At 40.3% G+C, this 27,400-nt stretch overlaps 1 protein-coding gene across 2 annotated transcripts in view; it reads right to left on the reverse strand.

Annotated features, from left to right (window-relative positions):
- Nucleotides 1-6,843: 6,843 nt before the first annotated feature.
- Nucleotides 6,844-27,400, reverse strand: part of LOC124556692 (heat shock 70 kDa protein 14-like) — a 142,395-nt gene continuing 121,838 nt past the window's right edge. For both annotated transcript variants that reach the window (XM_047130667.1, XM_047130666.1), the window contains exons 9-11: nucleotides 15,242-15,424; nucleotides 7,257-7,315; nucleotides 6,844-6,995 (exon numbers count right to left, since the gene is read on the reverse strand). In XM_047130667.1, coding sequence (XP_046986623.1) covers nucleotides 6,905-6,995; nucleotides 7,257-7,315; nucleotides 15,242-15,424 — 333 coding nt within the window. In that variant the 3' untranslated portion in view covers nucleotides 6,844-6,904. The remainder of the gene's footprint in view (nucleotides 6,996-7,256; nucleotides 7,316-15,241; nucleotides 15,425-27,400) is intronic.

Consider the following 27,400-nt stretch of genomic DNA (forward strand, 5'->3'; position numbering starts at 1 on the left):
ACCACCACCACCACCACCACCACCACCACCACAACAACAACAGTGAGAAAAGAATTCACTGCCATCACGTATCATGCAGAACTGAATTGGCTACTAAAACTGAAGGATCCCAGAAGTAGATTACCTAGGTGGGCATCACATTTAGGTGAGTACCAATTCACAGTATTTCATCGACATTGAAAACTACACAGTAATGTGAACTAATTAAGTAAGAGCGTCAGAGTGTGTTCCCCAAAAGGCAGAGAACAACAATTGATGAACATGTGATAGGTCAATATGTATTTTCAATCCTGGAAACAAGATCCTAAATTTGAAGTAGTTGGCATAACACCTTACAAGAGCAGTGATAAATGTAACCTTATTGTTGTACCTGAAAGCCTATGAGAACAAGTGTTAACAGAAAGTCATGGCAGTCCATTCCCAAAACAGACGTGAAAGAGCAAGTAACCTATGAGTAGTGCAACTCTACTGGCAGTCAAACTGGAAAGCAGATGCTTACAGTTATGTCCCATGTTATGATTATGGAATAAGCAGAATGATATGGGCAAAACAAAATGATCTCTACAAGAACTCCCAGAAACTTTTTGAATGTGTGGATTTGGCTATTACTTGTTCCTTAGCAAAATCAAAAAAATGAGAATCATTATATTTTGACCATTCTAGATCACTTTTCAAGATAATGGTACCAATTCTGGACCAAAGTGGTGTGTATTATTAGTTACACCGGATCTTCCAGTAGAGCTCACTGTCTTCTACAAGTAGCAACCAAGTTTCCAATTTTACTTCCAACTTGTTACAGCAAGTACACAGATTGCTGATAATTAATGAGCTAATGGTGACGCAAATTCCCTGAGGGGAATGTACTGCTCGAAACAGTTCATCGAACCACCGCGAAAATTGGAAGTTATTATGTTGTCAGTGGGCATGATTTGTGGGACACACAATACATCCTGTGTTTACAACATGAAGGTTCATACTGCCACTCAGCTCTTGTAAAACTATCTACAGTGTGTGAATGACCTCGCAGTTTGACTTTGCAACATCAGCAAGAGGCAGCAGCAATGAACATGTCAGAGACATAGCAAGCAAATGACTAGAAGTGTGGAAGCATGTATAGGCTTGTAATTATCAGTCATTCTTCCAGCACTCTGCTCAATGTGATCACACACACATGTAATAGCAGTAAGGAGTAAAGACTTTTACAACAAACTGAATTACGTATATTGGCATTAATGTTCCCACACCCCATAACTACTCATCCTGACGCATCCTGAAATAAATCCATGATATGTGTAACACTTACTAGTGTTCAAGAAACATGATCAATGGTACATTACATTTATACCAAAACCCTATGAATCAACAAACACACACCTATGTTTTCTTGATACATAATTTGCAATTTAAAGTATTATTTCTAGAGACCGGATTATATGCATAATAAAAACCTTAAAATATGCATGAAACATGCTTAAAAATGTATGAAAATTGATGAAATATGCAAGAACAAATAATAAAAAAAACATGGTTACTGTGTGCATTATATCTCAAAGTCGGACCTGTGCCTATCAATTATGAGGAAGAGCACTGGCCACACGAAAAATCTGTACATTTAGAAAGCTGACATCATTTTCCGAATACTTTCTGGTAGAGGTTAGGAAGGAGACCTTTCTGGAATTATTTTATAAAAATTTGCAAAATGGGGATGCATACCATGTTTCAAGAACTGTTCCTTCTTTGCTATTGTTGTCGGTAACAAGCAGATGTGGCACGAGTGAGTCGCAGCGAAAAAATCGATATGTACAGGACCAACTTCGAGATATATCGCATGCAGAGGGGCATGCTCAAAAACTCCGAAATATTTTATTTAAAAAACAACATACAATCACAAATTTTTTTGAACAGCATTAACTTTTAGTTAATACTATTGGACCAAATCATTCACAATTTATTTTACATTTTTCTACTACTGTAAACATAAACAACCACGTACTGTTCCAAATGTTCGGTAGTAAGATTGTGTCTTTGATCACTCAGAGCATTTTTATAAGCAGAAAAGGACCTTTCTACATCAACTGAGATAACCGAGCACTATTTGAATTTGGGTTGTTGTTGTTTTTTTTTTTTTACATGTTCCATTGATCAATCACGTGGTACAGTAGCCGTTATCATGTGGAACGTGTCAAGTCCACAAGCAATGCACATATGAAATAAGATTTATTAACACAATACTAAGTTAAAGAGTAATATTTCTATTATTTACCCCATTCCTTTAAATTGCACAAAATGGATATACTATACTTATATATTTATTTACTCCTCTTCAAGAATTCATCTATGGTATAGGAGGAGTTGTCAAGGAGATATGATTTCAATTTATTTTTGAAGCTATTACTGCAGTCTGTCAGACATTTTATTTCATCTGGTAATTTGTCGAAAATTTTTATAGCAGCATATTTTACCCCTTTCTGTGGCAAAGATAGGTTGAGTAAAGGATAGTGTAAGTCTTTCTTTTTTATGGTATTATAATCATGAATGTCACTGTAGTTTTTAAAGTGGTCCATGTAGTTGAGAACAAATTTCATTAGTAAGTAAATGTACTGCAAGGCTGTTGTAAGAATTCCCAATCTTTTAAAAAGATGCCTACATTATGTGCGACTATGAACCCCATAAGTTATTCTAACCACTTTCTTTTGAGCAGTGAATACTTTTTGTCTAAATGTTTAGTTACCCCAAAATAATATTCCGTATGACATCAGAAAGTGAAAGTATGCAAAGCATGTTAGCTTACTAATTTCTATATCCTCAAAATAGGCAATTATTCTGATTGCAAAAGTTGCTGAGCCTGGTCGCTTTAGAAGATCCAAAATATGAATTTTCCAATTAAGATTCTCATCTATATGTACACCCAAAAACTTAGTATGCTCTACCCTGTCTACTGACTTCTGTTGATGTGTTATATTTATTGAAGAAACTGTACTTTTTGCAGCAGAAAATTGGATTTACTGTGTTTTTTCAAAGTTTAGAGCAAGCCCATTCGCAGAAAACCAATTAATGACTTTTCCAAAGACCTTATTTGTATAATTTTCAATTGGAGTTTCTTTAACTGGATTAATAATGATGCCTGTATCATCAGCAAACAGGGTAAGTTCAGCTTCCTGTTTCAGATAGGAAGGGAGGTCGTTCACATATATCAAGAACAGAAGGGGACCCATGATTGAACCATGTGGAACACCTAATGTCATTTCATCCCAGTTAGATGAAGTGGCAAACTTATTTAAATCACTGGACCTATGTAAGGAAACTTTTTGCTTCCTGTTCCGTAGGTATGACTCATATGCTATTCCATTTATACCGTATAGTTGTAATTTCTGTAACATAATGTCATGGTTCATACAATCAAATGCTTTGGAAAAGTCACAGAAAATTCCTATTGGTGACATTTTACTATTTAAAGACTATAATTATTATGTGGACAATGAAATTGTATATTGCTGTCTCAGTGGAACAGCATTTTTGAAATCCAAACTGTGATTTACTAAGTATCCCATTACTGTTGAGATGGCTAACCACTCGAGTACATTACTTTCTCGAAGATTTTTGAAAATGCTCTAAGCAAGGATACTGACCGATAATTATTGTCATCTGTGGTGTCCCCCTTTTGTAGAGAGGCCTGACAATGGCATATTTTAACCTGTCTGGGAAAATACCTTGAGTTAGTGATGCATTACATGTGTGAATCAGAACATCAGCTGTAATTGCTCCAATTGTTTTAATATCTTATTGGAGATTCATCTACTCCAACAGAACATTTATTTTTCAAAGATTTAATAATTTTACTTATTTCACAAGAGGCTGTTGGGTGAAAGTTAATGTGACTACAATTTTTCAAAACAGACTCTTCCATGTACTGTCTGGCTTTTTCTTTTGAACTGCTCTCACCAATTTTTTCTCCTACACTTAAGAAATGGTTGTTAAATACATTAGCTACTTGTGTACTGTTGGTTAGGATGCTCTCATTCTCTTTAATAGTAATACTACCTACCCCAGCAGTTACTTTTCGTGTCTCCCTCCTAACAACATTCCATATCGATTTGATTTTATTACGGAGTTGTTAATTTCTTCTCTAACATATATATTTCTTGATTCCCTTACAACTTTTCTTAGTATGTTACAATAATTTTTATAGTGTAAAACTACTGCTGGATCTTTGCTAGTTCTTGCTGTCTCACACAGTTTTCTTTCCCTTTATGAAGACACTTTAATACCTGTAGTAATCCAAGGTTTCTTTGAAAAGTGTGTGGTGTTACATTTAGTAATTTTCTTTGGGAATCAATGTTCAAAAAGGGATATAAATTTATCAAGAAATGTGTTGCATTTATCATTAGCATTTGGCTCATTATATACATCTCCCCAATTAACATTTCTTAAGCTTTCTCTGAAGTGCTCTATAGATACCGGGTTGAGTGAGCTCACACTTTTACTTAATGGTTTCTGGACTCTACCCACTGTTAGGTTCTGTAAGTTAATCAGTTGTGCATCATGGTCTAACAATCCATATACCACAGGGAAAGCGTGTGTTATACATCCTCTTTCTGTACAAATACATTATCTATTAGCGAGCTACTGTCCTGCGCTATACATGTAGGGAAACTGATCACTAATTCTAAGTTATATGTTGTTAATAACACTTATAGTTCACTTTCCCTATCAGAATTACTTAGAAAGTTTACATTGAAATCACCACAGATTAATAACTACCTCTTTTTGTCCGACAGACTTTTTCACGAATAGCTCCCCGTCTCCTAATGGGGACCTGTAGACTGTTGCTAATATCAATACTACATTATCTAGCTGAAGTTCACATGCACAAAACTCAAAGTGCAGATCAACACAAAATTTGCTTACTTCTACAGTTTTGCATTTAACCCTTGTTTTATGAAAATTGAAACTCCTTCATCCATCCTATATCTACAAATGTAAGATGCTAAATTATACCCACTTCTACTGACACTATACATGCCCACAGTTACAATATGTTGGCACTTATGGTTTCTGGTAAAAGTTCACCTGTTGCATTAATAAAACTATCAAATTGGCACAAGGGTTCAAAGCCTGGATTATTGTTTAAAATGTTTTCGAACTTTTCTTGGGAATACCTCCGGCAATGAGGAGTTCACTAGAATAATTTTATTCATTAACTGAATAGATTCATTCAATGCCAAACCTTGAGTTTCAAGCTTTTTAATACTTGCAGGTATATGGGAAAAATGAGTACTAATCACAGCAATGTCTTTTTTAATACAGGAATCATTAAAAGCTTCCTTGCACTGGCAAACTGCCAATGTCTCTGCACTACCGAAATTGTTTACTATCCCTCTAATGGCCTCAAAATGTTCATTTAAAAAAACACAGCTTCAACCCACATACCCCAACGAGTTACCACTGGTTCGGGAGGTCAAGGCACGTTTGGTGTTTCTTTCTTTGTACGTCTTGATGCAAGCAGGAGCCTTTAGAAACACTGTCTTTGAGGATGAAATCAGTTTATTGACATTCACAAATGTGGAACGTACTCCTTCAGCAAGGTGATGTACTCAATGAGCAAAGCACGTCCCATTAATCAAATTGGGATAAAACACTCTGAGGGCTTTTCCTGCTTTGATCATATAGGGAGCAGCATCTGAAATAAACACAAACACCCATTCATCTGCAGAAGATTCTGGAAATATTTTTCTAATACCCTCATTCACAAATCTGGCAATCATAGGATGATCTACTTTTTCAGGTTCTTTGCAGGCCGCTAAATAGGTAGAAGAAGGCTCTTCTTTTAAAGCACCAACAATTAAGTTTGCAATGTAAAGGCCACAAGTGTTTGTAGTTTCATCAACTGAAATCCAGATAATGCTGTCCTCGAGTTCATAGTGTATTACTTCCAGAACATTTACGTAAATTGTCGGTATGTAATTTTTATGCAGTGTTGATTCATCTGGTATATATTATGATTTAAGCATTATTTGTGCAGGAAGCCTTTGAGGATAGGGTTTGTATGTTTGTGAAGAGGAATGTTGCTTGCAGTGAATGCTTCACACACATCCACGTTCAACCAACTTTTTGTTTTCCTTTGGACAAATCCCTGGTACTGCAACTTGCTGGTCCTTTCTTCTGCATTCCTGTGATACGACGACTTGTCTTGACATGCTGGTCTATTTGAAACTTTTTTTTTTTTTTTTTTTTGCACGGAACGTTTCTCTCACAAACTCGACAATATAAAGCAATTTCGTCATATGTAAATGTTTCAGGATGGTCAGCTATCCACGAAATGACGTTTCTTTTTTCAGGCAACATGGCACACAACATGTTGTAAACACGTTCAACTGTGTGTAAATGGAAAGCTAAACTGAAACCACGGACATGCGACTGAAAGCTTGATTAGTTTAATTCAACTGTTACCGACGCGTACGGTATGACAGTGGAGGGGATTAACCTGGATTAGCCAGTGCAGGAGCATTGACTGTCTGCCTGTTCCTGTTCCTCTTCTGTAATGATTTCACTATGCAGTGGCCTCTCGGTTAGTGATTGCATGCAGTTCTAGGTTGCAGTCAATCTGTAAGACATCAAAACTAGATCGAGCTAGAGACTGCCCATCTAAATTTTTAAAATATTGTAAACATAGGTGAAAATATGCATTGTCACTAGTTTTTAGTCAAAATATGCAGTAACCAGTGAGAAGGAGCCAAATATGCCAATGCATAAGCAACATCCAAATGCATATAAACCAGTCTCTAATTACTACTGTTAACAGTAAGGAGAGAAAGGGGAGAGGATGGCTGAATGCTCAATAAGTATATGAAAACATTTTATTTTAATATCACAGGCAATATCAACATATAATTTTTCAAATGAATTATTGTCCATCTGATGCCGGAGGACCTCGTCGAAAGGAAGATTTCTTCTGTGTTGCAGTATCCGTTATGCTTGCATGCAAACTTCCAATACTAAAAGGGAGAAAAGTGAATGAATATTAAAGGCAACAGAGTAGCAAAGCAAAGTTGCAACACATACCATAAAATTAAATTTTTAAACTTTGAACATCAGCAAATAATAAAAATTTAAAAAAATAAATAAAAAAGAAAAAAATGCGGGTCAGTCAACTGGTCAAATATGTGGTAGGCATACATTTATTTGCTGACTATTCATACATTAAAATAACAACAACCACCTCCCTCTTCACAATCAAAAATATGAAATTTACATACCTGTTTACATTTATTTCAGCAGTTAAACTGCTGGAAGCCGACACATCATCAAGCGTCAGCTGAAACAATTTATTGCATTTACTGTATAGGACATTTAAAGCTACTGCTTGCTTTATTAAAAACATATTCTTCGACTTCAACATAATGTTTAAACAAATTGCAAAAATAACAATATATACACAAACTGAACTGAGTGATGCTGATAACTGATATAATTATTGCAAGAACACACACACACACACACACACACACACACAGTGTCGGACCACTGCAGGACATGCAGGAAAAGTGTCAATAAGGTTCTGGAAGGTGCCAACAGGGATGTGGAGCCATGTCAGCTCCAGTGCTGTGGCCAGCTAGGCTAGGTTTCACGGTCGAGGATCCATGGCACAAACAGCCTGATCGAGGTTGTCCCAGAGATTCTTGATCGGGTTTAAATCTGGGGAGTTTGGTGGCCAGGAGAGCACAGTCAACTCATCCTGGCCCTCTTCGAACTACACATGTGTAAAGTAAGCTGTGCGACATGCTCCTTGTCCTGCTGGTACATGTGAACGTGCCTAGGAAAAACAAATTGCAAGTAAGGGCGAACATGGTCCCCAAGAATAGATGCATACTTTCATTGCTGCACTCTCTCTTCCACAATGATAAGGTCATCAAGGGAATGCCATGAAAACATTCCCCAGACCATAATGTTTCCTCCTCCCACGGACAACAGAATAAGGAGGTAAACCATTCTGGCTCCTGGTGAGCAAGAAGTTCTTCGACGCCTCTGTACGCCTTGATGTCGCTTTGAGAACCGTTGTGGCTGTGCGTGTAAAGAAAATAACTTGTTTTGTGTCAATCGTGAGCAAGGGTCACTGAAATTGGGCTGTGGCACAATGCATTAATATTGCTCAAAAGATAACAAACATTATTTATCACGCATTTCCCAAAGATGAGCAACAGTTCGACACAAACATGCAGCCAAAGTGAATGTGGTAACTGTACATGCACGTTCAATTCAATTTTGGCCTGAAGATTATGAATGAGATTCAAGAAACAAACTTCTAGGGTTACTTTCCAGAAGGAAGCTACTACCCAAAGCAATCCCCAGCACAAACTGACATGGAGAATAAACTACACAAAGCCAGGATGTAAGCAAAGAGGTAAGAAGCAAGAGCATAAATAACACTCCAATTAATTATAGCTAAAACATTATCTTAAAATAAATTTTTAAACATAAAAAAGTGACCTAATGACAACACACCACATTACTGAAGCACACTTAAATCTAAGACGACGTGCAAAGCAGAATGAATTCGTTATTGGTGTCTTTGATTTCTCGAGCTCTAAGAGTTCCAAAAGATGAATGCTCACCTCTGCAACGGGGATGTGGAATGAATGTCACAATTCAGGAGAATACTCTAAAGAGACTCCTAGACATTTGTTCCCGAGTGCAAGGTGGTGATAGAGACAGTTTGTTGCCTTTCGAAAAAGGTTTCATTACGTCAATAAGATCTCTCTTTGGACTTTTTGAAAGTCTAAAAAGTATGAAAGTCAGCTACATATTAACTTCCAGACTAAATGAAGATCGCTTGGAAAAATTTTCTCCTAGGGTATGAGGATTAGAAATATTTTGTATTTGAAGAGAGAAATGAGGTGTCTCCCCTTAAATTTCCAGGTAATGCAAGTGATACTTCCTTCTCTGGAAACACACCAATTACTGAAGAATTAAATGCAGAGTCTTTTTCAGTGCAATGTCGACCCAGATTCTGTATCCCTAAGTTTTATTACAAATTAACTCTGTATAAATGTTGTCGAGGGATCACCAACGCGAGAAATCCCAGAAGCTGTGAATGTCTAAGAAAATTTATTAACATGCTAGCTGAGTATTTGGAATTGCCATGGTACGTATTTATTCCAATCTTCTATTAGTCCACCTCCTTCCCCCTGTCTCTGTCTAACCACCTCCTCCCATTCCTCTTTCTGTCCATATCCTCCTCCCCCCCCCCCCCCCCCCACCACCACCACCACCCTGTCAATATGCTGCTTCCTCCTCCGTCCATCTGCTCATTCCCTCTCCTCCTCTACCTCTCTCTGTTCATCTCATCTCATCCTTTCTCCTTTCTCTGTCCATTTCCTCCTCCCCCTCTATCTATGAGTCTCCTCCCCCCCCCCCCCTCGATGTTCATCTCCTGCCATTTCCTTTCTGTGTCAACCTCCTCCTCTCCCCTCTCTGTCCCCTAGCTCTGTCCGTCTCCTCCTATCTGTGCCTCTCTCCTCCTCCCCCCTCAGTATCTGCCCTCCTCCTCCTTTCTCTCCCCACATTATCACAGTCATCCAAACAAGAGACTGGCAGTTCTTACCCCATCAGTATTTCTTTCCAAATTGTAACCAGTGTGTGTACCACATCAGAAATTTTTCCAGGGGTTTACGATGAGTTGTTTACAGACGGCTTTGCTCGTATATCTACATCTCAAATTTATTTCACACATATGTAACATATTTCATGCATATTTGTACATATATTTCGACTATATGTCTAGCGAATTTCAACCTGCAGTTTCATTTTCAGGCATCTTAATGTTTATATCGTATCTCCTGAACTACACGCTGTATAATGATATAATTTTGCAGGTACATAAAGTCGCATATGTGATACAGTCTGCAAAATGTGTTGTGAATAGAGTTAGTAGTAATGAAGTACTAAATTAAAAAATCATGCATGGTGTGGCCGTTTCTCAAGCATCTCTCTGTGTGTAATGTCATATCTCCTGTACTGTATGTCATGTAATGATACAGTCTTTTAGGTACATTCAGTGGCACATGTGATTACTGTTTCCGAAATGTGTTGCAAATTGAGTTAGCAGCAAAGAAGTAATAAATTTAACCATCATGCTTGATGCAGTAGTTTTTCACGCATTCACTGTTTATGACGTCATACCTCCCGAACTAAATGTCGTACAGATCTCTTATGTCCATGATTTTGGTGTTCATGTTTAATTACAAAATAGATTACATGTATGTATGTATGGTCCCAAACTGGTGGTTCGAGAGGTTTGCAAGAAATAAGCTCTTGTCTAATAGAACACCTGACTCTTCATGGCAGTAATGGCAAACATATTTTCACATACTCTCGCTCATGCAGCAATCAAAACTGCAACACAAATGTTTTTCTCCGTCTTATAAAATACCTGCAAAATACGAGAGGTAACACAAACTATTGTCTTAAAAGTTCCTTCCGCCAGGACACAGTTACCTTCCAAATGATACAGATTTTTCTTTTATTAAAAAGAGACTAAAAACTAGTCATCACATCTTTTGTCTAAGAGATCAGTATGATGATGATCTTAGCTGCAAGGAAAGAAACACTGATTACCTAACAGAAATGAACCACGAAAACTTCCATTCAACAGCAAACTTAGAAAAATGTATCACCCATAGGAAAAGAAATGTTGAAGGTGAAACAATTAACTAGCTGACAATGAGATGGATCAATACTGAGAAGGCTGAACCATTTGCTATCCAATATAAAACTACTTTCTCACCAGAAATGCCATTTGGAAAAAATAATATCCCCACAAAAAATGGAAACTGACCTTTAGAAAGTCTAGCTGATGTTCCACATGGTCTTCTTTATAGTACATGAAGACTAATCTCCACGGTGTGCGGGAGGGGGTGGAGACCACATTTTCTACTTGTACATTAAGTACTATTTAATTACTTACATTAATACTTGTGATTTTTTCATGTAAAATGGTCCTGCTTGTGTTTATTTGTTTCATACAATTGCCTGTATTCAAACCACACAATATTTTGTCAACACCTTTCAGTCGGCAATGTGACTCACTCCACACAAAGCAGTTTTTCTTATGGGAGAGACAGCCATTGAATTTTTTTATATATTTATGAAGTGCTGAAAACGTAACCTTAACATCAGTTTATTCTAAATATGCTGAAAAATTTTAGAGCTTTTTTTTAAAATAACTCAATAACTAATTGTTTGTACTGAACATTTTCATTTGATGGAGTCAGTCAGCTTGGCTTCTGAATGCCCCATACATGCATACATATATACGCACACCCACTTTTATAATTTGTATGGATGAGATAAAACTGTGTGGTTGTGCAGCAATTCTGGATGTTCTTCCAGATGCAGTGAAATACATTGCAAGTTACACTGCATTTAAGTACCAAATCAATGATAAATTGTTAGGTATTCCAGTAGCAAAAAGTGAATTAGAAGAGTCTATTGCAGACTGGTTATCAATTACATCTCACGATGATCATTACTCTCCAATACGAGCACGGAAAAACAACATGTTGCAGTTTGAAGGAGAATTTGTTGATTTTAATGGAAACGGAGTGCGCAAACAAAAAAATGTTGTGAAGTCTCTGTGCTCTATTTTGAAACAGTTTCCACACAGTTATTGCTCTTTATGTAGGAACAAGAACATTAATTTAAGGATTAGGTCTCTGAATCCATAAGCAAAATTGGAAACTATAAAGAGATATGCACAAGGAGGAAGCTGCTGTGGATTTCACCTTCATCTGATAAACAGCAACAGAAATGTGGAACAGTCTACACTACCATCTGTTTCTACACCAAACAAGTGAGTTACGTTTCATCTTAATTATCATTTCCTAATGTGTAATACATCTGTCATGCCACTTTATTTAATTTGTTCAACTATGTATTGAACCAAATTGAAAGTAAAATGAATGAATAACACCCCAAAGCAAGTGTGGTGCAGTACATCTACTGAATAATCAAACTGCTGTGCTATGCTATGCTGTGCTGCCTCACCGTGATGTCAGCGGGCTCCAGCCAATAGATCGCATTTCTGCTGGAATGTCCCACACCCCCATTCCCACCTCCAGCCTGATACCCCTTGCTTTCAGATGTTTCATGCCATACACACCAACGGTCACCTGACCAATTAATCTGGAAAGGCCATTTATCGTCACTCAGTGAATGTCCAATTGTGGTATTGGCATGCAAATTCCAGCCTTCACCACTGAGCTGACGGTGCCAGAACTGCTGTAGCAGCGGCTTAAGACTATGTCATACACACAGGATGCAGGCATTCAAATTTTCTCTTAGCTTCAGTGTGAGTCAGTCTGTCTAGCGCCTTTTACTCCACGATTTTCCTTTCGTTCTGGAGAATCCTGCAGTCAGGCGAGCAAGGTGAATGGTGCTCTCCACAGCTGACACAGATGGGAGGCAGGGCACATGGAGTATTGGGAAGTGATGGGCGTCCGCAATCTCGGCATGTGACGCTAGAAGTACAGCGGGAAAACATATGGCCGAACTTCCAGCACAGGAGAGGGATATAGGGCTTTACATCACACCGGTAGACCATCACCTTGACCTTCTCGGGCAATGTATCACCCTCCAAGGCCAAGATGAAGGCACCGGTGGCAACCTGATTATCCTTCGGACTCCAGTCGACACGCCACACGAAATTTACACCTCACCGCTCTATATTGGTGCGCAGCTCATCATCGGACTGCAAAAGAAGGTCTCTTTGAAATATGATACCCTGGACCATGTAAGTGATGGTTACAGAAATATCCCCCAGCTTGTCACAAGCAAGTAACTCCCGTGACTGGGCAGAAGATGCTGTTTTGATCAAGACTGACCCAGATCTCATTTTGGACAAGCCCTCCACCTTCCCAAACTTGTCCTCTAAATGCTCAACAAAAAACTGAGGCTTCATTGTCATGAAAGATTCCCCATCAGCTCTCGAACATCTAAGGTACTGGCGCGAATAAGATCCGCTGCCATCCTTAGCATGACATTCTTCCCATGGTGTGGCCAGGGAGGGGAATAATTTGGGGTCATACTTCTGTGCGTTGAATTGAGCTCATGATCGCTTAGAGACTGCTGGCGTTTCACCACCAGTAAGAGATGATGGACTACGCTTCATCATGTGCCATCCGCCCTGATGCCACCCACTCTGACCAGGGGCGCTTCCCACAGGCGCAACCCAGCCGTAGCAAAGGCCACCTGGCAGGATGGCCATTGCCGGGAGTCCCGATACCCCAGAGGATGGGCATCTACCCCTTGGCATACATAGGGAGATAATGGCGCAGGCATCAGCAGAGCGATCCCTGTGTGGTCGGGGGGCTACAACCAACAGGGTATGTGGCAGCCCCACCACAACGGACTGGCTACCGAGCTGGATATCAGGTGCAAAAAAGTCCATGGTCATCGTCGACGTAGAAATTGACACTGCGTAGTGCATGGTCGAAAATGAACCCAGGAAGGTGTGCTCGCCCAAGAGATGGAGAATGGGCAGGACTGCAATGCAGCAACAAGAAAGTAGGCTAAAGATCTCAATGCACGATGGACACGATCCACCTTATAAGGCACCCTTCCCCAGTTGGCTCGCTCTTCGGGAAAATCCGAAGAATGGAGATCAAACCCTACAGAGGACCATCACATAAAGGCTGAAACGTGTGAAACTCCTTTCAGTCACTTCGTACGACAGGCGGGAATACCTGGGGCCTATTCTAAACCCCGGACCCACAGAGGGATTTCACAACCTTTAACTGAGGAGGAAGCACGTACTGAATTATCTGCTCAAAAACTTGAGAAGCCCTCCCCTTGCTCAATATTTATTTTGCAATAATACTGACCCTGTATGAGCAGTATTGACAGTCTGTACAATATATTGAAGGAGACCAGAGAGCTTTAAACAATTCTGACACACATTCACTATATGGCAATGTATATTGTACCATGTAAGGGCAGTGATGTGCAATAAACAGCAGTTCCTACTGAGATCAAGAGAAATTCAATTCACACTGAATGAATTTCTGCAGAGAAATGAAAAATTAGATGACAAAAGATCAGGGCGTGTGCTGGAGTATGTATATTAAAGCATCATGCAGTACTTTGTAAACAGGCACAAACTTCATTTCTCAGATGCCATATACCTCACTGTCCAAAATGGCAGAGGGAACTGAAGCCCATGTGTCATGATAGTCAGCAGAAAAGTTTATTTTACTTATAGCAGTTTTCAGAATTGGCAAGTAGGATCAGGGCAGCTGTCCTGTCAGCATAAATGTTTTTCTTCCTTGCACTCCACCGACATCAGATCACATAAGCTTTCAATTAGTAATCAGTAAATAATTGTTTTATTTTTATTTATTTATTTTTTTTTTTTTTTGCAACAGTTGTTACAGTAGAGGACACACAGAAAACACAGCATGTGTACACAATAATTTACAATTTCCTTGTTTAATTTTTAATTAGTTTTTGTTGTTTATGAAGCTACGACACAGTGAATGAGCCAGTGGCCCATTGAAACATGTACTGGAAGATTTTCAGGCTAATTTCATCTATTCTGCATAATTTCTGCTTGTGTTTTGCAAGGCAAGCAACAATACATATGAGTTCCACATTTTTGCGCACCAACATGTTCACTACAAAGGCATGAATATTGCGCAATTGTATTGTGCTGTCCTTGGCCTTGCACTTTCCTGCAATATATTGGCACAATACTACTGCGCATACATATTAAGTGTGTGAGGGACCCGTCACAAAAGGTGTTCAATAATGTTGAAATATGGTGCCTGTTGAACTTAGCAGAGTAACAAATTATTCACATATTGATTAAACCATTCTTTAAGAATGCCACTCCTTGAATTGGGACACAATCATCTTGGAATCAAGTGTCCTCCTCATAGAACTAAGGTAGTTGAAATTCATGGGTGATCTCTGCTAGTACCCACAGTTTCATATTTTGAAACAGAGGGTTTTTTCATTACTTCGACTATGATTGGTGTGTGTGTGTGTGTGTGTGTGTGTGTGTGTGTGTGTGTGTGTGTGTGTGTGTGACTGGAGGGGAGGGGAGGGGTTCGGCACTGCCTATAGGTGCACTAAGGAATATTCTCATGCAAGTTATCACTTTTATAAATTAAAATTAAATTGTCTGCTAAATTTTTACAAAAAAATCTACTAAAATTATTAGACGGAATGTGTACAAACTTTTACTTACATTTCCCAAAACTACAGCTCCCTGTTCTTTGTCTGTATCATCATCATCATCATCATCATCATAATCAGCTTCAAGAACCTGAACTACTATACTCTCTCCTGAGAGTGTCAATGGAAGACTCTTTGTGACCTTGACCGGAACAGGTGTCTGTGCTGGTATAACCAACACTTTATCATCGTTTGCCTGAAATGCACAGACCACATGAAACTGCCAAATGACATATTAAAGTATTCAACATTTTTAATATTTATTTCAGTAAAGAAATAAGAACCACAGCAAAGTGAATTAGTAGATAAAAATGAAACACACAAAAGAAGTTAGGAAGAAAACTGACAGAAAAATATGACAAAAGTTTAAAAAATTTGATTTCTTGTTGGTTTTATATAGTTTTATGTTATCTCACATGAAAGTGGATGAAGGTTATGTCACAATGAATTGAACTTGAAAATAGCAATACAGGAAATGTGGCGCATTCAAGGTATTCTCACACTTTTTGTTCAATTGATTTAAATATTATTATTTTGGTCTACTTAAAAATCAGTTATTAATTAGGATTCTCTCTCTCTCTATTACTTTTTGAAGCATTTTCTGGCAAAATTGTCTGTTCTTGTAATAGGGCACATAACTGTTACTCCAACAACCAATAGAAGATCTCACAGCATCCTTATCACATTATACCTAATTATTCCATTTGTTTTGATTACAATCATGCTGTCTCTCCAACACAGCCACCATCACTAAATCTATTAAGCACAAATGTATTAACAAAAGGCATCATACACCTCTCTGTCATATACATGAGAAGAAATTAGGACATTATCATTTTTATCCATTATTCCTTGGTCATAAGCCTATATAACTGCTCATAGTTTAGAAATTTTATAGATTAATACCTGATGTTTGTACTACTGCACACTGTTCTTTATCTCAGAAAAAAAAAAAAAAACCTGATAAGACATCAGCCCTAGGTGACCACACAATGCCAACCCTTCACTGTTTCACCTACTGCCTAAAACATCATTGAATGAAACTACTGGAAGAATATGCAAACTCAGTCATTAGTGTCAGCATTCAAAACAGGAACCAACAATTTTCCTGCAAGATGACCGGCAGCTGTTTCCAGAAAAACCAGTTTTTCTGTCAATGACACCCAGTCATAGAACATTAAAAAATACATCCACAACTTTCCCCTGTCTGCATGGATGCTGCATTTCATTTTAAACAATGCTATGGTGCCAACTGTACATCTCATAAGCAAGTAAATGTACTGTGATAACAGAATGCGACTCTTACCTCATTAAATATAAGAAAGCATACCATCACCATTAGTCTGGAATTGTAGTGGATCACTGCTGCTGTCTGTGAGAAATATTGTCACATCAAACAAAAACACGACACTTAGAACTCAAAGCATGTTTATTATCGACACCGAAGTACCCAGACCAGAACTGACCTCCTGCATACAGACTACAGCTATTTATACAGACATTTAATACTCCAGATTATTCAAACATTACAAACATAAGAGATTTCTAGAACCTCCCAGAAATGATAAACACTAAATAACAAATAATTGCTGGTGGTCGGATCTGAACTCGTGACCAACAGCACACCCGCTGATGATGCTAACCACTACACTACACCACTACACTTCACGTGCCACAGCTCGCTTCATCATTAGTTCTCGCTGGAGCAGACTACAGCACCCTAGATCTAGATCTCGTCAACGGTCCTCCGTATGGCAGTGCTGGTGGATTCTCACGTTGTGGTCACGTCATTATATCCTCTTCACTAGTACAAGCATTGAAAGTAACCCCTCCCTTCAAAGCTCCAGGATCCTCGAGTCGGTCTTCAGTTTTCTCGAACATCCCACCGTCAGTGAGAGTCTCTGGACTGTAACAGGGCTTCACACAGAGGACTCGTGCTTGCATCTTCGTGACAAAGGGTTACAGTCCTCAATGTCGTACGTTATTATGCGACACACAATTAAGGATACGACGAGACCCAAACTAGGACTACAGCAACATTTTCAATAGTCTCACTATCCGCACAGGTATAAAACTCCGTACCGACTCCCCTCGGCTGTACTTCACCGGTCGGTGCTCGGCGTTAAGAGTGCATTCGGTATTTAATCTGGGCATACAGGGTTCATATTCGAGCCAGCTGCTTTGCTCCTTCGGTCTTTGTAATGCGTTTCATTTAGTCATCCCGAGTATCGTCCAGCCGAAACAGGAATAGGGTATCCATAGTCATTTTGGCCTCGCAACCACAGAACAGAAAGAAAAGTGAGAAGCTTTCAGTTTCTCGCTTCGCTCAGTCGTGTGCGAATGTCACTACAGGCAGTACCGATCCCACTCTCTCTATTCCGTGTTGACATACATCAAGACCGTACCTGCCAACCTGTTACTAAAGTGTACTGTGAGGCCATTCGCGTGTGGAAGGCGTGCAGTATTTTCCCGGTCAGCCTCGATTTTCTAATGTTATGTCAGCACGTCCGTAACTGAGAAATACTTTGCTCCATCGAAGAAGTCCAGGGTGTCATCGACACACAGCAACGGACAGACATCTTCCTTTGTGATATTGTTCAGTACCCGAGATCTGACACAGAAATGCCATGTGCCATCTTTGCTCTTCACAAGGACTGTCAGAGAAGACCATCGAAGAGGACCGAGGACACACTGAACATTCAATGATATTACCTCGCAGCATCATCTCCACTTCCTCCGGGATCATCTCTCATTCTACCAGAGAAACTTTATACGAGTGCTGGCCAATCGGTGAATTATCCTTAGTGTCGATACGGTGTTTTACCATAGGCTGCTTCCCTGGCTGCTCTCCACTCGGGATTTGAAAGCGTCCGAAAACTGATGCAGAAGGACCACAACTGACATTGTCCCTCGGTGACGTCAGGTCCTATCGGCAGTTCGATGCTAGCTTCCTTCCCTGTGTCGTCTGTAGTGGTAGTAGAGCACGTTTCTTCACAGGTGTCACTAAGCTGACCCTCCTGGACTGGTTCGGCTATCTCTGAGCACGTACCTTTAGGGACGAGTTGTGGTTGCTGGTGACACTCCTCGCCCATCTAGAATGCTTATTGTCACTACCGGTTTGTAGATTTCTTTCGGGAGATGTCTCGACGTCGAGGAAGGGGTAACGACGACTTCGGTGGCGAACAAATGCCTGGAAGCAATCTTTGTTATCTGTGGTTGTTGAAATAGCTTTATCAGTCTGGAGCTCTGATCTTCCACACTGTGATGCCTGCAGCAAGTTTCCCCTGAAAATAATATCGTGACTTTGTTCTGTTTAAATGACAAATTTTAAAGGCTGTGTTCTGTTATCGATAGCTATTCCTGCAATACGTGTTCCTGTCAGCTACACTTATTTCCTTTTTGTGACTTCCACACAATTATTTTCATATCACAGAATGCAGTATTCTTTAGCTAGCAATAAGCATTTGACATAACAGAAAAAGAAGCCCCAGAAATCACTAGCACCTGACGCAGTCGGCCGTGAATGATGTCAGTGAGTTTTCCTGACATCTCAATAACTGTTGTCCGCAGACGATTTTCATCTGTGGCAGCCTTTCGGTGGTTAGCCGAGTGGCCAGTAACTCCGTACAGTGACAGGAAATGCCTATGGCATGTTGGGGAGTGACCCATTGTGGATACAGTGATTAGCTTCGGTCCACAGATCGACTGTAATCTGTTTGCAGTTGACTGGTACGAATGTCTTGTGGCATAATAGTCATCTAATGGTCTTCTTCCGCTGCAGTAGCGTACAAAGTATCCACGCCACCAACAGTGAAAACAAACTGTTTGTTGTCCTCCGCCCTCAAATGTCTGTTGTTCTGCAGGGCATTTTACATGGTGGATTAGTTGGTTGTACCTGTGTTAGTTGGATGCTGGGTTATCATCTGACAACAGCAACATAAGTCCAAGTCCATTTTTCATGGCACATCCCACAGGTGGTGGAGATTAGTGTCAAAGAACAATACACTTCTCCTTCAACATTTTCTATTACCTCCTGACGTATGGGGTCTACATTACTGGTCACCAATTCTTGAGTGTACTTGGTCTGACAGTTCTGGCTGCCACAAAATGCTGTCTCTCTTCTCTTACAATCTGGTATATGAGAGTAGTGAGATCATGGTGGTCTTCTTTAACTTCCACAGGGACTACTTTAAGGAATCAACCCTCTTCCTTTCTATTGCTTTTCCTTGATGTGCTTGTACCACTTGATGAATTCTTCTGTTGTTGTAACATTCTGTTGATTGTCACCAAAAGTTTCTTTCAGTTCAGCCTGAAATTCATCCCTGGTATTGAGCTCATCTTCTTTGTTTTATTTATTTATTTATAATGTATTTTACATGTACTGCATAGGACCATGTTAAGTAGCAAATCTCCATGGTCATGGAATGGAGTCAGTATATGAAGTTGACTTCAGAAAAGTAATAACACAAAAAATAAAATACACACAAATCCCATGCAGATGACAAGCTGCGAGTATATACTAGCATAATCAACAATATAATACAGAATTAACTTAATTGTTTTCCAGGAACTCCCTGAAAAATTGAAAAGAGCGAGCCATGAGGAAAGTCTCCAGTTTAGACTTGACAGTGCAAAGATTACTGCTACGGTTTTTTAATTCTTGTGGCAGCTTACTGAAAATGAATGCAGCAGAATACTGCATGCCTTTCTGTACAAGAGTCAAGGCGCAATACAAATGCAGATTCGATTTCTGCCTACTAGTTGCTAATTCTCGGAATATGCTCATATTGTTAACAACAAACTACACTAAAGAAAATATACACCCATTAAAAAAAGTTAAGCACATAATTGGTTCTCGCATCTCAAAATAAGATAGATATCTTATACTGTATTTTTTGATGTCACGGAGTATTATGCAAATGAAAGCTATACATTCTCTTGGAACCAATTACGAAATGAAAAAGGAACATTTGGGAAAAAAAGTTGCAATGACCTCCAACATCAAAAAACATTAAATGGTTTGTATAGCACACTGTTCAGTAATGCATAGGTCCTCAACGAACCCTCAGGCACTCTTGAATGGGACAGGGCGCGCTCAGTACCAAATCATTGCAGGCCTCTTGGGACGTTTGTCCCACTCCTCAATGGCAGCATTCCTGAGAGCTTCAGTCATTAATGGAGGATACTGACGACTAGAAATCGCTCTTTTGAGCACGCTCCATGTATGCTCTATGCAGTTATATCAGGGGAGCATGCTAACCAATCCATTCCTCAGATCTCACATCCTGTCAGATACCAACACACACTGTGAAGTCTCTGCAAAACAACTGACTATGGGTTGTAGAATGTTGTTTTCATACACTGCAGTAGTCATGTTGCCTTCAATTGGAATGAGTGGTGTGCGGTGGCCCTACACGATACCTGGCCATAATAAAATTGAGCCACCGGATTGTTGGTGATATTCCACAGTCATTTAGAGATGTCTATATTCCCCTTTTTGCCTCCATTTGCAAATAGAGTTGTTGTCAGGATGCAAGCCTATTTGCAATTCACCTGTTAACAGCATTTTGGTCCATTGGAGTCGTGTCCAAGGTTCACGTGCTCTAGCCCCTCTTACGCAAGCACCCCTGTGATGTGGACGGAGTGCTAGAGTCTTGAGGTCTTCAGCTGTACGAACCCCTATCATAAAGTCTGCTGTTCACAGATTGGGTCCTTGCGGTAACCCCCGTGGCTTCTTGAAGCTCATAGCACGGAGTAGTCACTCTCCTTATAGGGTGTCTCTGTGCAGATATCATTACATACCGTTCCTGAGCTGCTGTAGTTTTGCGTGGACGGTCTTCGCAATAGTTTGTACAGCTTTTGCAGTGGAAACTTGATATTTTTTTTTTAGTTAAGCCTTTAACTGCTCTGGACGTGTTTATGCGCGCCACCAGTCCTCCTACCTGGTACTCTGAACATGTCTACGCGTAGACACGTTCACAGTACCAGATAGAAGGACTGGTGGCGCATGTAAACACATTCAGAGCACACACGGACAGGTACAAAGGCACACGCATTAACATGTCCAGAGCAGTTAAAGGGTTAAGGAGGAATGTTTATATTTTTATAGTCATGTTTCCTGTAGTAGATATCCATCATCTACATCTCAGAAAAAATTGTAAATAATTTCTTTTAAACAAAATCCATGCATGGACATTATAGCTTTTTTTTTAAGGTATTGCCTCCTCACAGATACTTTTGAAAAATTTACAAACACCATGAACACACTACATATTCCACTATGTCATGCAAAACGAATCAGTTTGTAGAAATAATGCGAAGTGTAAAAAACAACATTACTATAAAAGAAACACTTAAGTTGCTAATTGATGACTACCATGTCAACACTAAATTGCTGGAGTTGGCTACACTGGATTTCCCTGGGAACAAATCATATCTGAGAACACCGTTTTGCTGCCACTATATGTATTGCATCATCCAGTTCCTTTGATTTTGGGTCACGTGTCCACTGAGCATGCAGTTCTGAGCTCTTGTACCGAGCTGTACACACAGACAATTATTGGTTAAAAATTCGATTGTTGCAGTTTTTAACTATTCATTCCAAAACAAAAGTAAGTCCCCTAATGTTACAATAATAATGTGAAATACTTTTGTAATGAAACAATGGGATAGAATGATTTTTCATTAATTAATTACTTTTTAGGTTACACCAATCATCTTTTGAATTATTTATGACAAATATTGGTATTATGACTGAAGCATTATGGAAAGTACAAGTAGGCAGTCTTTTCTTGGACAGTATCTGCAAGATATATGTGATAATGCCCTAACTTGTGTGAATGAACTGACTAGTGAAGAATAAGAGCTTCTATTATGGCGAAGCAATGGTCATTCATACTGTGATTTAAGTGTTTCGCGCGCGCGTGTGTGTGTGTGTGTGTGTGTGTGTGTGTGTGTGTGTGTGTGTGTGTGTGTGTGTGTGTTAAACACAAAGACAAGTACCTGCACAGATTCTCTCTACATAAGAAAATTTGCTGTATTCTTTCTATTTAAAAAAAACTATCCTCAAAGCAAAGTATGATTCTCAAAATTTGCTTCTCTTCGACCAAAACAATGTATGCTTGCAGGATCATCAGGAACACATACCGTATGTGTCTGCATTTACCACCAAAATGTTAAATTGCTTCTAAATTCCATTTCTATTAGGAAACATACCAAGATCTAATCAAAATAATAACATGTGATATAAATAACAGTCTTTATGCTTCATCTGAGTGAAAAATGCCCCACCAGTTCATTGCTTCAAACTCACATAGAAAATGAAATAGAAGACTATGCTCCTGATGAGATGGTTCAGTACAGTCAATGGGTATCAACTCATAGAATGACTAACTGTTCACATCACTTCTCTATCAGAATCCTGCGACAAACTAAGAAAATTGAAAAATTACTCCACACTCTTATTTCTCAATCACAGTCTGATTATATGAAAATGAAGAAGGATCAGTGTTAACTTTAATGGATTTCAGTGAAACTCTCAATTTTGTTGTTAAAGATGAAGTACAGGGGTACCATTGGATCAATGGCAGCTGCACTCTTCACACTGTCCACGTATATTACAAAAAGGACAAACAGTTGCATGCAAAAAGTATTTGTATTGTTTCTGATGACCTAGAACATGATGTTGCCTTGGTTTACCAGCCTCAGAAACTGTATTGAATTTTTTTAAGTGTGAATTCCCTGAAATTCATCTTGTGTATGTTGAATATTTCACTGATGGTTGTACTACACAATACAAAAATGGTAAGGATTTCAGAAATATCTGCTACCACGAACACAACTTCAACGTAAAGTGCAGTGGGTCATTTTTTGCTACCCGCCATGGCAAATCTCCCTGTGATTGTACTGGTGGCAGTGTTGAAAGACTTGTCACAAAAACAAGTTTGCAAAGAGTTTATAAAGATCAAATACTTACAGCTTCACAGGTATTTGAATTCTGTCACGAGAACCTGCAAGGCATTTCAATTCTCTTTGTTTCAAAAAATGAAATGGTACAAGCAAGACATTATCTTTCTCAGCACTTCCCAAGTGCAAAAACAATTGCTGGAACACGATCTATGCATCACATTGTACCAATATCACCAACCGAGATTGGAGCAAAAAGGCTGAGCTGTGATACAGATTTTAGTATTGTGGATGATTTCTCAGATGCACTTCTGCCACTAAGGCCAGAATGCACTGTGCAGCCCAACTGCTATACTGCATGTGCATGAGACTCTTCTTGGTATTTGGGAATTGTTGAGAAGGTTATTTGTGAAGGATATGTTACAGTAAGGTCATGCATCACCGTCCTCCTATTGGCCTGATAATGATATTTGTGATGTTTCTTTCTCTCATATTCTGTGTGAAGTTGATATCCCCACAGCAACATGCCGTACTTATTCTCCGAGCAAAGAGTCCTCAAAGTTGGTGGAAGAAAAGGGGTTCTAATACAAAAAAATATTATCTAAGCATTGAAAGGTCTCATCACGTGTAGTTCTGAATCAACTTGAATGCAGATTGCAGCACCAGCATTTTGTGCAGTATTGACAATATTGGTTTTTGACAAAATGTTTAAATATTATAAACAAAATGCTATGTATTTCTACATTGAGTTAATTTGGTTGTGACAGAGGTAAGAAAAAGAAAGTGTTCATATGTCATGTACTGTACAAGTTGCTCCATATTTTATAAAGTGTAATTTTTTTTTCATATATTGCAATTTTCCTTCAATTTGGATATTGTTATGTGTACTTATGTGTGTATGTGTGTAAGTAGGACAATGACAGAAATCTCAGCAAGGAAACCTGGTCATCAGGAGGTGGGGAGGGAATGAGAGAACCAACGGGAAATGGTCACTACACAGAGGTCATCATGTGGTGGCCAGGAACGAAGGAGGAGAGGGGAAGAGAGGAAATCAGTGGCAGAGGTGCCACATGCAGCACTAAAAGAGTAGGGGAACCATCATGAAGATGACACAGGTCATGGTCTGCAAGAAACTGGTCGAGGAGGAACCCCTGACTAGATGAAGAAGCACTGCCCCACAAAGGGTGATAGGCACTAAAATCCCAAGGAGGAGGAAGGGAGGGGCGAGTTGCCGGAGAGCATTTAGGGCAGCAGATATAGGTGGCCTGGCAGGGAGCGAGATAGAGATTGCAAACTGTGATGGCAGAGTCCAAGTGGACCCAAACGGCAACCACTTCCAATGTGGTCTGAATGAGACCCATGTACTAACAATATCCATACAGACCAACATGCAGACACCCTCAGAAGCCCTCAATGGGCCAACCTGGTTCTGACAGAAAGCACAGAACTCAGTAACGGACAGTGAGTGAGCATTAGTAAAATGAGATTCCTCAAGAACAACACAAGCTGATGAGTGAAAGGCAATACGGGATTGCAACTCTGGGAGGTGAAGGTAGTATTCGTTACAGTTCCTCACTGAGCGGGTATCGAAATGGGAGTTGAATGGGCTGGAGCCAGTCACGTCACATAAATTTGATGTCAGACTCAGGTTGCGAGCGGGGGAGATGACACCTACAGGAGACATTGTAGGAGGGGGCCTTGTCCTGGTATTTATGTTTTCTCTTCTTCTCTTTCATAGGTTGAGGAGGGCAGAGCACAGAGGGAGAGCACGATTTGAAAGATCCAGAACTGAGAAAGAGGAGGCAACCTTGGGGCACACCGACTGTATGTCCTGTAGCCGAGTTGTGGTAGCTGATGCTGATAGGAGGGGTCACGGGAGGGACACCCGTCACTCTTGGGTGCTGAAGAAGGGAGGCACTTCTATGACCGAGGAGGTGGAGTGGCACCCAGAAGGCAGAGCGTGAGAACCACAGGGGAGGGGCCAAGCCGAGGGGGCAGGACTCTGATAAGAGACACATAAGAGGGCGAAAGGATATAACAGAGGCAAAAATTGAAGACATCAACACATCGTCGATCCAGGAACTTATAGTCTTGCATCTTCCTTTCTTTCTTGTAAGCTGGGCAATCTAGTGAGCACGAAGTGTGATGGTCATGACAATTTACGGACACAGGTAGCAGAACACAGGGGCTCCCCCCATGAAGTGGGTGGCCACAGCCACCACATAGAGGGTCTGCTGTACATTGGGAAGGCATGTGCCTGAAACCCAAGAACCAAAAGCAACTCGTGGGTGGCAGGCTATACAGGCTCACGTCACACCAATCTCACATAACCTTGACCTCTTGAGAGGGTATCTCCCCAAAAAGCCAGAATAAAGGCGGCGATATTGGTGTGGGCATTTTTACGAGCTTTCTGCACATGTTAAACAAAATGAACACACCATTGTTCCAGATTAGCCTGCAGTTCCTCATCAGTTTGAAGGATGAGGCCCCTATGGAAAACGACTCCCTGGACCATATTCAGAGACTGGTGATGTGTAACAGACAGCAGGACATTGCCAAGATGATCATAAGCAAGAATAGCTGCAGATTGGGTGGAAGAAGAACCTTTGATCGACAGGGAACCCAACTGCATTTTCCACAAAAAATAGCGGATTTGTGGGGGTGAATGTGTCCCTGTCCATCCTAGTGCAGACCCAGTAGCAGGGAAGGTGTTTCAGTCCAAGCCGGCGAGCCTGGACCTCCTCCCAGGGTGTGGCCAGGGAAGGGAAGGTGGCAGAATCATAAGAAGCAGCATTCAATGATACATTACTACTTTAAGACACGGCCATAGGAGAACGGCCAGATTTTTGGAGCTCGATATGCCTCTTGTGCAAAGTATTCACCTCGATACCACTCACTTCGATCAGGGGCTCTCCCCATGGACGCCACCCAGCCATGACAAGAAGCATCTGGTATGGTGGTCATAGCAGTGAGTTCTGATTCTCCAGAATAACAAGCAACCACTCCTAGGCACATATGAGGAGGCAACAGCTCAGGCATCAGAAGTGTGTCCTGTGTTGTCAAGGGGGTCAGTAAGATGGGTAAATAACAGTCCCACCACACGCGCTGGCTAGACGTGCTGGTGATCGAAGTGGAGGGGGGCTACGGCAGGGAGGGAAGAGAGGAGGGAAGTGGGCAGAGGAATCCATGCCATAGACACTAAGGAGGGAGTTCTTCCCCAAATGGCTCACACTACAAACAGAAAATTTAGATGTAAATGGAAGGAGGATAACTGCAGTCAGCTGCAGTGGGACATTAAGTGGAATCATCTTAATGTCCCTGTGTAGCTGACAGCAGTGACTGCCCTTCCATTTACAAATAGTATTCACAGTTGCAGTAGCTACGTGGTGTGTGTTCTTTTGAAGGAACAAACACTACGCATTCACGTAAGTCTGGATGGGCAATGGATCCACTTTCTTCAGTGTGAATGCACGAAATACATCTGACCTCCTGTGGGAAACTGAGTAGCGACGGGAGTATAATTGACAGGGACTGCAGATAGGTACCACTTGGCGGGAGTGTGGATTGGCCGTGAGACGTACCAAAGTAGTTCACGCAGTTGCGATAATGCTGTGTCCTGGATGTCGCAATGGTTATCGCACCTCCCTAGTAAGCAGGAGATCCCGGGCTCAAATACCGATCCAGTACACATTTTCGCTTGATGCCGCTGATTCCACTTAATGTCCCCTTCCAATTACATATAGTGTTCACAGCTGTGGGATCTGTGTGGTGTCTGTTGCTTCAAAAGAACAGACACTACACATTCATATAAGAAAATTTAGAAGTGGGGTCAAACCACAAAGAGGGACCAATAACGCCAAAAAGGATGAAAGAGAAAAAGCAAGGGAAACAAAACTGCAAGGAATACAGGAAACCAGATGGATAGCCAGGTCGACGTAAATAAGATAATCGAGGAAAGGGGAGGAGGTGGCAGCGGGGAAGGAGAGAAGGCAGTGAAAGGACACTGGGAAGGAACTGCAGCCCAGGAAGGAAGAATGGTTTGCAGTAACTTGGGGCCCTGTGAGCACCATACACGAACTCGTGGAAGAATTCTGAGCCCCTGGGGCATGTTAGTTGAAGTGTGCAGGGGCAGTGGGTTACCAAATAATGAGGCCAGGATGATTATGGGACTGGATGATGTGTTTTCAAGATGACTCATCTGCAACTATTGCTTGGTAGTCATACTGACATAAAGGATTGTCCTGCGTTTGCAGCAGAGTAATGGCTG

This window comes from Schistocerca americana, chromosome X, assembly GCF_021461395.2.
Source record: "Schistocerca americana isolate TAMUIC-IGC-003095 chromosome X, iqSchAmer2.1, whole genome shotgun sequence".
Taxonomy (NCBI): domain Eukaryota; kingdom Metazoa; phylum Arthropoda; class Insecta; order Orthoptera; family Acrididae; genus Schistocerca; species Schistocerca americana.